The following is a 12010-nucleotide window of genomic DNA, read 5'->3' on the forward strand; positions in this document are numbered from 1 at the left end:
TGCCGACCCCCAGGGGGAGGGCCTTCTCTGTGGGGGCCCCAACCCTCTGGAACGAATTACCACCTGGTATTCGCCAACTCCCTGATCTCCGGACTTTCCAACGCGAGCTGAAAACATGGCTGTTTCATCGTGCAGGACTGGCCTGATAGTTTTAATTGGGAATTTTAAATGGGTTTTAAGGAATCAGCCTAAATTTAAATATTTCATTTTAAATCATTTTAGTGTTTGTAAAAATTGTTTTAATATGGCTGTAAACCGCCCTGAGTCCTTCGGGAGAAAGGCGGTATAGAAATATAAACAAACAAATAAATAAATAAATAAACATAGAAGGTATTAGGATGAGAGAGACGGAAGAAGAGAGAGAGTGAAAGACAGAGAGAGAAAGAGAGAGGAAAAAAATTGTATGGCAAGTGGGCAAAGCTGTTGTTCCACTTTCCATTTTTAATTCCAGTGTTATTCCTCCCACCCTGCTCTCTGCACCTGCCTTAGTGGGACAGCTAAGCTTGACATGCAGGATGACAGAAAGCTGTTGCTGCATATTAACTGCCCCCTGTTGTCACAAGCAAGTTGCAAAGGCAATTAGGTGGGAGGGTTTGGTAAATTGCAATGCCTAACCCCGCTTTCAGAGACAAAGCCATTTCTCCTTACAAATGAATCCGAAATGAAGCAAGCCTCTTCTCGGTCGAGTAAACCAATAGTTATCCAGAAAGAGGTATGGGCTTTGTAGCAGAAACCCTACCTGTCAGAGGCCAATTTGTATGCAGAATATTATTCCCAAATTGCTTCTTTTCCCACATTTTTACTTAAAGCTCCCTCAAATTGCTGTTTAAGATTCCAAGGGTAAAAGTAGGAGGCTATCTGGAATGCACTTGATATACCGGCCCATCCACTGCAGGCGCCTTCGATTGAAATTGTAATCTGTTTTTGAAAAAGACAATTTTACCCACTAATCAAAAATGGTGCAGCGTGTTTCACCTTACTTGGCCAAAGTAGTGTGTGTATTTATTTATTTATTGTTGTTTCTTTTCTTGAGCTTAAAGAAAGCTTTATATACACTGGACATTGCTTTGTATGTTACATGCTTGGATTGTAAATTACTCTGATTGTGTTTTTGAGTTTCTTTTCTTCCTATTTTGGTGTATCTTTTTGTAAAACGTATAATAAAATAAAATAACATGGGAGAGAAAAAAGAACTCTTTAGATTGAAAGGGTCTATTTGGCAATTGCAGGATTATTATGCAAGTTGAAGAGATGATGCTGGGTGATTTATGTGTTTCTTTCTTTTTCTCTTTTCCCAGGTGTGTAATTATGGTGGGCATGCCCTACCCCAACATAAAATCTCCAGAACTTCAGGAGAAAATGGCTTACCTGGATAAAACAATGGTAAAAGGCCCTCTGTTTTCCACTTAGCTTGATCTACGGCAGGGGTGTCAAAGTCATGTTGTCATGGCAGCGTCACATGACGTATTGGGAGTTTTTTCCCCCTTCGCTAAACCGGGTGTGGGCGTGGCCAGCGTGTGACGCATCCAGCCCATGGGCCGGGAGTTTGACAGCCCTGACCTATGACAATGCTTCCAAATCTTGACCACTTTAAGATGAGTGGACTTCAACTGCCAGCATTCCCCAGTCCAACCTGCCCTGGTGAGGGAGTGTAACTTTACATTCTCTGATCACTGGAGTTTCTGAAGTGCCCCAAGCAATGTTTGTCAACCTTGGCAACTTTTAAGATATGTAGACTTCAACTCCCAGAATTCCCCAGCTCATAGCTGGCTGGGGAATTCTGGGAGTTGGAAGTCCACTCATCTTAAAAACATCAAGGTTGAGAAACACTGATCTTTCAGTATTCTTATTTTTTTTTTGGCCAAAGTACACAATTTCTACCTAGTGGTTCTCTCAGCTTTTTTCTCTCTCTCAGTCATCATGCAACTTAGAACGTCTGCATTGTTCTGTTTACAAATACTTCATTTTCATCAGTGAGAGAAGCCGCGATTAGGTCTCATTCTTAGGTTAACTGAGGTGACATTTAACCACAGGGAATCCTTGACTTACAACCATTCATTTAGTGACTGAAGTTAAAACGGCACTGAAAAAGTTGACTGGTTTTCACATTTAACGACCAAAATTTGTCTTGGCGGCTGGCATGTAGTTATGATGGTTTCCCTGTCCTGGGGTTGTGTGATCACCATTTGTAACCTTCCCAGGTGGCTTCCGATAAACAAAAAGTCAACCGGGGGGGGGGGGGGAGGAGAGCCAGATTTGCTTAGCAACCATATAATTCACTTAAGTGTAAAGATTTGCTTAACAATCATTAAGATGGGGCACAACTCATTTAACAACAGTCTTGCTTAGCAGTGGAAATCTTGGACTCATTGTGGTCATTAAGTCGAGGACTAGTTGTATTGCAACTGCCAGGAAAGTGAGTCGTAAGAGAGGCTCAGTATCGGGCTTTGCGTGCAACTCTTGTTGCTTACCTTGGCTGAAACTGCTGGAGTGGGGACAGCTGTGCACAGCCCTCCTCTCACCTTAATGCCTCTCACCTTAATGATAAATTAGAGGTGGCTAATTTGTCACTGAATGAGGTTAAGAGACATCCTTCGTTATAGATCAGGGGTGAAATGCTCCCGGTTCGGACCGGATCGCTCAAAAAACATCTTCAAAGAAAAACCAGAAAGTCCAGCTGAGTAGCCTGATTGCCAGAGCCCTTTAAAAGCATTTTTTTCCAACCTCTTTGGCCAAAGAAGTTGTAAAAAAAATGCTTTTAAAAGTAAAAAAAAAAAAGTTGGCCATGCCTACCCAGTCACATTAGCCACGCCCACAAGCCACGCCCACAGAACCGGTAGTAACAAATTTTACATTTCACCACTGTTATAGACGGATGAACTTGTCCTTAATGGGAAGGCTGACTGTTCATTTCTTTGGAAAAAGACTGGCGCTGCTTCCCTGTCCTCCAAGGCATTTCTGTTTTGGGATGGGAGACTATAAACATGCGTCAGAGTCTTCATTTACTTTCCTTGGTATTTCCCATTGCCATAAATTATGCATGGCTTGCTTCAAACCGGAATTTTATCTATTGGGAATAATTAGTTCAAAAATGGATAAATCTTTGCAATACCTAATACTTCATTTATTAACAGCAGCAAGGATTGCTGTAGCATATGTATGGAAACAAAATAATGTTCCAGGAGAGGAAATAATAATCCGAAAAATTTTACAGTGTGCAGAAATAGACAGGATGACGTTAGAAATTAAGGAAAGGGAAGAGTCAGAATATTACGAAGTGTGGCATAAATTTTATGATTGGTTGTAAAAAAGAAATCAAAATTATAAATTGGATTGTTAATCTAACTAAGTTAAAATTAGGAAATGTAAATTATTGGCTTGGCAAATAGAAACTAATGTAAATATAAGTATGTATAGGATTGAGTGAAAAAGAACAGAGAATAGATACCATTGCCGATAGAACAAGTTGTAAAATATGTAACACAATGTTTGTTATGTGTTTTTAATGTTGTTGTTTTTTGTGTGTGTGTTTTTCATTTTGTTTTTAAGGGTGAAAAGCTTAATAAAAATTATTTTTAAAAAAATTATGCACGGCTTGCAAACCAGCAAAGGTAGACTTGTCCCAAAGGTACTTTTTCAAGAGGCAGCTGGACTTCCTGTTTTTTCTTTGAAGACGTTTCGCTTCTCACCCAAGAGGCTTCTTCAGCTGAAGAAGCTTCTTGGATGAGAAGGAAAACCTCTTCAAAGAAAAACCAGAAAGTCCAGCTGCCTCTTGAAAAAAGCACTTTTGAGACAACTGTGACGCGGATGACTGAGAATCTCCATAGACCACGGGTGTCAAAGTCGATTGTGTCAAGTGACGTACCGCAATGTTTTTTCCCTTTGCGGAGCTGGGGTAGACGTGGCCTACGCGTGATACATCCAGCCCACGGGCCACCAGTTTGACACCTCTGCTATAGACAAAGGTAGAGTTGTAGACTGCCATGCCTGGCTATGTAGCCATTGGAACTGGGAAAGTAACTTGACCACATAATTGCACCAGATGATTGTCTCCAACACAGCTACAGATAGTCCTCAACAGTTACAACAGTTCTTTTAATGACCTCAGAACTTACAACAGTTTAGTGTTAGTTTAGTGACCTCAGAACTTACAACAGTTCGTTTAGTGACCGTTTGAAGTTACAATGGCACTGAAAAAAGTGACTTATGGCTGTTTTTCACACTTATGACTGTTGTAGCATCCCCATGGTCACATGATCAAAATGCAGATGCTTGACAACTGACCCGTATTTATGATAGTTGCAGGGTTCCAGGGACATATGATCAGGTTTTGTGACCTGACAAGCAAAGTCAATGGGGAAGCGAAATTCGCTTAACAACCATGTTACTAACTTCAGTGATTCACTTAAGTGTGGCAAGAAAGGTTAAAAATAGGGCAAAACTTATTAACTGACTTGCTTAGCAACAGAAATTTAGGGGTCAATTACAGTCGTAAGTGGAGGACTACCTGTACTTCCTTGGGCTAGAAATTACCCAGACTGGGTTTATTTACTCTAAATATGCTGTGTCACACTTATCCTTGAATAGAATTAAGGAAATTCTATGTAACATATGTAGGACTACTTCAATATTTGGATAGAAATCAATAAATAACAGTAGTGGCATCAATTGTAGGGGAAGGCTGGATTGTTGGGTGACTTGAGATGAGTATTCTTGAGAGTCAGTTTGGTCTACTGCTTAAGGCATCAGACGAGAAAGTAGGGGACTGTGAGTTCAATTCCTGTGTTAGCCAACTGGGTGACTTTGCATCAGTCTCTCTCTCTCAGCCCAACGCAGCTTAGAAGAATAGAATAGAATAGAATAGAATAGAATTTTTATTGGCCAAGTGTGATTGGACACACAAGGAATTTGTCTTGGTGCATATGCTCTCAGTGTACATAAAAGAAAAGATACGTTCATCAAGGTACAACATTTACAACACAATTGATGGTCAGTATATCAATATAAATCATAAGGATTGCCAGCAACAAGTTACAGTCATACAGTCATAAGTGGAAAGAGATTGGTGATGGGAACTATGAGAAGATTAATACTAGTGCAGATTCAGTAAATAATTTGACAGTGTTGATGGAATTATTTGTTTAGCAGAGTGATGGCCTTCGGGAAAAAACTGTTCTTGTGTCTAGTTGTTCTGGTGTGCAGTGCTCTATAGCGTCGTTTTGAGGGTAGGAGTTGAAACAGTTTATGTCCAGGATGCGAGGGGTCTGTAAATATTTTCACGGCCCTCTTCTTGATTCGTGCAGTATACAGGTCCTCAATGGAAGGCAGGTTGGTAGCAATTATTTTTTCTGCAGTTCTAATTATCCTCTGAAGTCTGTGGTTTTCTTGTTGGGTTGCAGAACCGAACCAGACAGTTATAGAGGTGCAAATGACAGACTCAATAATTCCTCTGTAGAACTGGATCAGCAGCTCCTTGGGCAGTTTGAGCTTACTGAGTTGGCGCAGAAAGAACATTCTTTGTTGTCCTTTTTAATGATGTTTTGATGTTAGCTGTCCATTTGAGATCTTGCGATATGATAGAACCCAGAAATTTGAAGGTTTCTACTGTTGATACTGTGTTGTCAAGTATTGTGAGAGGTGGAAGTATGGAAGGGTTTTTCCTAAAGTCTACCACCATTTCTACGGTTTTGAGTGTGTTCAGTTCCAGATTGTTTTGGTTGCACCACAAGGCTAGTCGTTCGACCTCTCGTCTATATGCGGATTCGTCATTGTCTCGAATGAGACCAATCACTGTTGTGTCATCTGCGAACTTCAGTAGCTTAACAGATGGATCATTGGAGATGCAGTCATTGGTATACAGAGAGAAGTGGGGAGAACACACAGCCTTGGGGGGCCCCTGTGCTAATTGTACAGGTATTTGATGTGATCTTGCTTAGCTTCACCTGCTGCTTCCTGTTTGTTAGGAAGCTTGTGATCCACTTACAAGTCTGTTCCGGTACCTGTAGCTGGTTTAGCTTAGTTAGAAGAATGTCTGGAATGATGGTATTGAATGCTGAACTAAAGTCTACAAAAAGGATCCTTGCATAGGTCTTTGGAGACTCAAGATGTTGTAGGATGTAGTGCAGAGCCATATTAACAGCATCATCTGTTGATCTATTTGCTCGGTATGCAAATTGCAAGGGTCTAACAGCGGATCCGTGATGGTTTTCAGGTAGGAAAGCACTAGCCTTTCAAAGGTTTTCATGACTACAGATGTTAGAGCAACTGGTCTGTAATCATTCAGTTCCTTGATGGTGGGCTTCTTCGGCACTGGGATGATGGTAGGCGTTTGAAGCAAGAAGGAACATAGCACATCTCTAGTGATTTATTGAAAATATGGGTGAAGATGGGGCCAATTGGTCAGCACAGACTTTTAAGCAAGAAGGAGTTATCTTGTCTGGGCCTGGAGCTTTTCCTGGCTTTTGTCTGTGAAATAGGCCCTGCACTTCCTTTTCTGTGATCACTAGGGGTTGTGAACCCAATGAAATGGGGTCAGTTGTAGGAGGCTTGGCTGGTGTTGGTGTGTCTGAGCTCGCGGGTGTGGAGATAGGTGGCTGTAGTTTCCTTTCAAACCTGCAGTAAAACTCATTCAGGTCATCTGCCAGTTGTTGATTACCTTCAGCCTGGGAAGGAGGTTTGCCATAGCCGGTGATATTTTTAAGAGTTTTCCACATGTTTGCTGGTTCATTTGCTGAAAACTGATTCTTTAGCTTTTCAGAGTAGTTTCTTTTTGCTGCTCTTATCTCCCTTGTTAGTGCATTTCTGGCCTGATTGTACAGCATTTTATCACCTTTTCTGTAGGCTTCCTCTTTGGAATGTCGTAGCTGCTTAAGTTTAGGTGTGAACCAAGGTTTGTTGTTACTGTATATTCGCAAGTTCCTTGTAGGTACACATAGGTCTTCACAGAAGCTGACATATGATGTTACAGTATCTGTGAGTTCATCCAGGTCTGCAGAGATATCTTCAAAAATATTCCAATCAGTGCAGTCAAAACATGCCTGCAGCTTTAATTTTGCCTCCTCCGTCCAGGTCTTCACTGATTTAATTATTGGTTTTATGGTTTTAAGTCTTTGCCTGTAAGCAGGTACAAGGTGAATCATGCAATGATCAGAGTGTCCTACAGCTGCACGTGGTAAAGACCGATAAGCATCTTTTAGTGTTGTGTAGCAATGGTCTAGAGTATTCTTGCCTCTGGTGGGACAATTGACATGCTGAAAGTATTTTGGTAGCTCTTTTCTTAAGTTTGCCTTGTTTAGATCTCCCAAAACAATGGCCAGTGAATCAGGGTGTTTGGCTTCAGCCTCCATGATTTGGTCAGCTAGAGTTCGTAATGCCTTGTTTACACAGGCTTGTGGTGGGACATAAACAGCAATTAGAAGAAATGAGGAAAATTCACGAGGCGAATAGTATGGTTTGCAGTTGATAATTAAAGTCTCTAAATTGTTGTCACAGAATTTGTAAATTATTTTAAAATTTTGACACCAGTTGCTGTTAATATATAGGCATAAGCCTCCTCCTTTCTTTTTACCAGATGTTTCAGGAATCCTGTCTGATCGTTCAATCTGAAACCCTGGAATGTTCAGGCTGCTATTTTCAATTGATTCATTTAACCAGGTTTCAGAGAAGCATAGGACTGCTGAATTGCGAAAATCAGAATAGTATTTGTTTAAGAGGAGTATTTCATCCATCTTATTTGAAAGTGAGCGTATATTTGTTAGGAAAATTGAAGGCAGAGGGGTTTTAATGCGATTTCTTAGTCTGTTTAAGATCCCAGATCGCTTACCTCTCTTCTTTCTCTTCCGTCGTTTGGTTTTTTTAGTAATCCATTGCCCCCTCCTGTGTTAGAATCTCCTCCGTGTTTGTAAAGACAGGACGGGGTGAGATCAAAGAAAGCTGCTCCTTAAAGAAATGTTCCTTAATTTTTAGCAGATGGTCTCGTGAGTAGGAAATCCGTAGTGAGTCACAAAGAACAATTAGAAATAAAGAAACAATTAGAGAGCATTTCACCGAGGCAGCCTTTGTCGGCGCCATCTTGGAGAATAAGGTGGTGGTTGTGGGGAAAATTGGAAGAAGGCATGTTGGATATGTTTTATTGCCTTGAGTTATTTGTAAAAATAATGACAGATTATAAATAAATAAAATATTAGCTTCTAACCCCATTTATGTATCCCACCTGTCTTGGTTTTCTCTAGCCAAAGTCTGCAGGCCAATCTTCAGGAAACTTGCTCATTGAAAATCTATGCATGAAAGCAGTCAACCAGTCAATAGGTAAAGTATGCTGTTGGTTCTAAAATACAGAGAGCTCTCGCAATCGGACTTTTGTGGTTGGTCAGATGGAACCTGGTTACCTCATAGTCAGTTTTAAACATGGGAACACTCCCAAGTAACAGATCAGGGAAGTTTTGATCAGGTAGCAGAGAAATTGGGAATAGGTGATCTTTTCTGTTACGTGTTTATCATGCAGTAATACTTTATGTACATTTTTCATACAAGCTTTTGTGCAAAGTTGGCTCACCGCCATCAAAGTAATGAAGTATAATGGGCAAATGATCGTTTAGGTCAGAGTTTGTATGTAAGAGGATCCTGGATTCATTCCTATGCAATGCTTGAGTAACATAAGAGCAGCAAAACCTCTGCTTCCGATTATGGACAACTGCTATGGGCAAGATGGATCTATGGGCAAGATAGATTGAACATGAAACAGCATCCTATGGAATTGAGCTGGGGGGGAGGCACTTTTGTGTGTGCAACCAACCTGCTAAAAATGCTAAGAGAGAGAACAATTTGGTAAAAAATAGCATGAAGAATCTCTGCCACTTTCTCCCATCTCGTTTCATACATTCATAATCTAGGTTCCTGTCTTGCTATGTTTGGGCACCGAAATATCAGTAGGTTTCTCAGTATAAAATATTCTTAAGAGCAAAATTTGTTTTATTAGCCACTCACACAGCAGTTTCAACGTGACAGCCTTCTGCAAGCTGAATGCCTTCCAGATATGTAAATTTCAACTTGCAGAATTCTCAGCAGTGAAAATTTCTGAGAGCTGAAGTTCACAGGTCTGAAAGGTTGTATCTGTCCTTCTTTGCCCTAGTCATCTTGAGGGAGGAAATATTTGTATGTCAATCTTGTGCTAGCTGGGGAATTCTGAGAGCTGAAATTCATGCATCTTCAAGTTGGCACAGTTGAGAAACACTGCTTTAAACAGTTTGCCCAGTGGCTTCTCACTTCGAATTGAATTTAATCCTGTTAGCCATTCATGTGACAAGGACAGGTTGAGGGGGGGGCATATAAATGGATTAAATAAATAAGATGGTTTGCTTTTTTACAGGAAGGGCAATTCGCCATCAACGGGACTTTGCCAGTATTGTGCTTTTAGATCACAGATACACACGTCCAACTGTTCTCAACAAACTTCCTCGATGGATTAAAAGCAGAACCCAAATCAAGGATAGGTTTGGACCAGCTTTTGCAGCGCTAAGAAAAGTAAGTCCCAAACCAGGCTCCATTTGCAAATTCCTATGAAATGTTATCATCCTAGAGCAGTGATGGTTAACTTTTTTGCTGCCAAGTGGCCAAAGCGCAAGTGCGCGCAAGTGCGTGTGTGTGAACCCCCAAAATGCAATCTGAGTGGCCTCCCACACATGCACCCTCCCCCCCATGCCCCAGTTTGGCTTCCAGATTGGTGCAGGCGGCTATCCAGGCCCAAATGGGCTGCTGGGGGCGCATGTGTGCAAACCCCCAAAATGCAATGCAGGCACCCAATGCGCATGTCCCACCCCCATGCATGTACCCTGTCCCACGCATACACGAGTGTCCCCCCCACATGTGCCCCCCCCATGCATGTGCGGCAGAGACCTGAAGACCAGCTGGCTGGCAGGAGGCGTGCGTGGTGGAGCTGGGTTGGGGCGACGGCTGGTGTGCCCGCAGAGAGGGCTCTGCCTGCCACCTGTGGCACACCTGCCATACATTCGCCATCACAATCCTAAAGAATCGAAGCATCAATCAATCAAAGCTAGACTCTTAAGATTTATTTTCCTGCCGGTGAAATGTGCACATTATCATCTCTTATTGACATTCGTCACTACGTGCCTCATGTAATTCCTAATTTCTGTCTTGCAGTTCCATTGGGAAAAGAAATCCAATTCCAAGCCTGTCTCTTTGTGAGGAATAAACAATGTACTCGAAACAGCTACCTCTGCCTGTGCAGAATGTCTCCTGTGTATTTAAATGCATTAAACTTGTATTATGTGATCTTAATTTTGAATGTGGTTTTTTTTTTCTTCCAGTCACTAAAATAGTTTTCTGAACTCACCATGCTAAACTAAATTAAGGTTGGAAAAGGGGGTGCTTTCTTCTGTTGATAGTGGAAATTGAGTTCTCCGCTGAAAAGATTTGGACAAAAAGATTGTTTTCCCTCCATTTCATTTTGCACACCGGGGCCTCTTGGACTTTATTTTGAGGATATAATATATGCTATTCAAAGTTCAAGGCAGGTGCTTAATAAGGGTGTGCAAACATTTTGACATGGAACCGAAGCTTGAAGTGGTTATTTCAAGCTTAAATTAGCTTGTTCCAACCATTCTGAATGCATTTCACACTCGGAAACAGCTATTTCAATTTCAAAATGTTTTCTATGCCACCAGCAGTCATTATTGCTAAAATCTGCGTGTGGGATATAATCGGTTATAGACTTCAGGTTCTCATTTCTATTGAACTGTGAGACATTTCAGTTTTCTCTTTCTTTCTGCCAGCATCAAAACAAGGCTCACTACAAGGTTAAAAGGAACACACGTGCAGGAGTTGGAAGTCCATGCATTTTACAATGGCCAAAGTTGAAACGCACTGCTATGTGGTGTATTAGTCAAGAAGGCTAGTGGTGCAGGGATCACTTTTGAAGCGCTACACTTTCTTTAATCCCTTCAGCCCAAGGAATTCTTGGCTTCTGTTTGCTATCCACCCTTAAGCAAAAGCTGTTTACATAGGTTTACTGCAATTGGTCAAGAGTTAGCTTTGGGAGGGTTGATGGAAAGGAGCAGCTAAAAAGCACTTTTTAAAATGCACTTTTTAAAATGCGCTTTGTAGGCAAATGCTGATTTTTTTAAAAAATCATCTAAAAGGGCTGGCAAAAGGGGATTGAAAAACTGTAGGGTAGATAGACGTCTACAACACTTTAAAGCAGTGTTTCTCATTTCCCAGTAAGTTTTAAGATGTATGGAGTGGGGGAATTCTGTGAGTTGAACTTCCTGAGGTTGAGAAATGCTGCTTTAAACCAAAGGCAGCTTGCGTGGCTTTAGGAAAAACCTCCAGGCAGGTGCCGCAGGAGAGCTTCAAACTCTTTTTTTAAACCTCTGAATTGCTGCACAGCTACATTATCCAATCCTTTCCTTTTTTAAGTACTTGCTTTTGTATCTTTTTTTTTTTTTTAGTTTTCTTGCCAGAGATAGAAGGGGCACACAGTTTACTAGCAGCGTTTGCAAACCAGAGAAGTTTATATAACATGGTTCAGTGAGGGTGGCCCAGAAGACTCGCTTAGGTGAATATCCTGAGAAACATTTCCGCCGACGTGCAAAGATACCCAGAACAACCGAACTGCTTAGTCCAGGTAGTCCTCTGCTTACAACGGTTCATTTAGTGACCATTCAAAGTTACAACGGCTCTGAAAAAAGTGACTTGGGACTGCTTTTCACACTTTCACACCGTTGCAGCATCCCCAAGATCACGTGACCAAAATTCATATGCTAGGCAACTGACTTGTAGTTAGGACGGTTGCCGTGTTCAGGGGTCACGTGATCCCCTTTTGCGACCTGACAAGCAAAGTCAACCGGGAAACCAGAGTCACTTTACAACCGTGTTACCAACTTAACAATTGCAGGGATTCGCGTAACAACTGTGGCAAGGTCGGTCGTAAAATGGAGCAAAATCCACTTCACAGATGTATCACTTAGGAACATCGCTTTTTAGGCTCGATTGT

The 12010-nt window shown here is 41.4% G+C and overlaps 1 protein-coding gene across 1 annotated transcript in view; it reads left to right on the top strand.

The window, feature by feature from the left end:
• Positions 1-10282, top strand: part of DDX11 (DEAD/H-box helicase 11) — a 57774-nt gene extending 47492 nt beyond the window's left edge. The window contains exons 24-27 of the mRNA XM_058190192.1: positions 1299-1383; positions 8232-8307; positions 9368-9522; positions 10159-10282. Of these exons, the coding sequence (XP_058046175.1) occupies positions 1299-1383; positions 8232-8307; positions 9368-9522; positions 10159-10203 (361 nt within the window). The 3' untranslated portion in view covers positions 10204-10282. The remainder of the gene's footprint in view (positions 1-1298; positions 1384-8231; positions 8308-9367; positions 9523-10158) is intronic.
• The last annotated feature ends 1728 nt before the right edge of the window (positions 10283-12010 follow it).

The sequence above is a fragment of the Ahaetulla prasina genome, chromosome 7 (genome assembly GCF_028640845.1).
Source record: "Ahaetulla prasina isolate Xishuangbanna chromosome 7, ASM2864084v1, whole genome shotgun sequence".
Classification (NCBI taxonomy): Eukaryota; Metazoa; Chordata; class Lepidosauria; order Squamata; family Colubridae; genus Ahaetulla; species Ahaetulla prasina.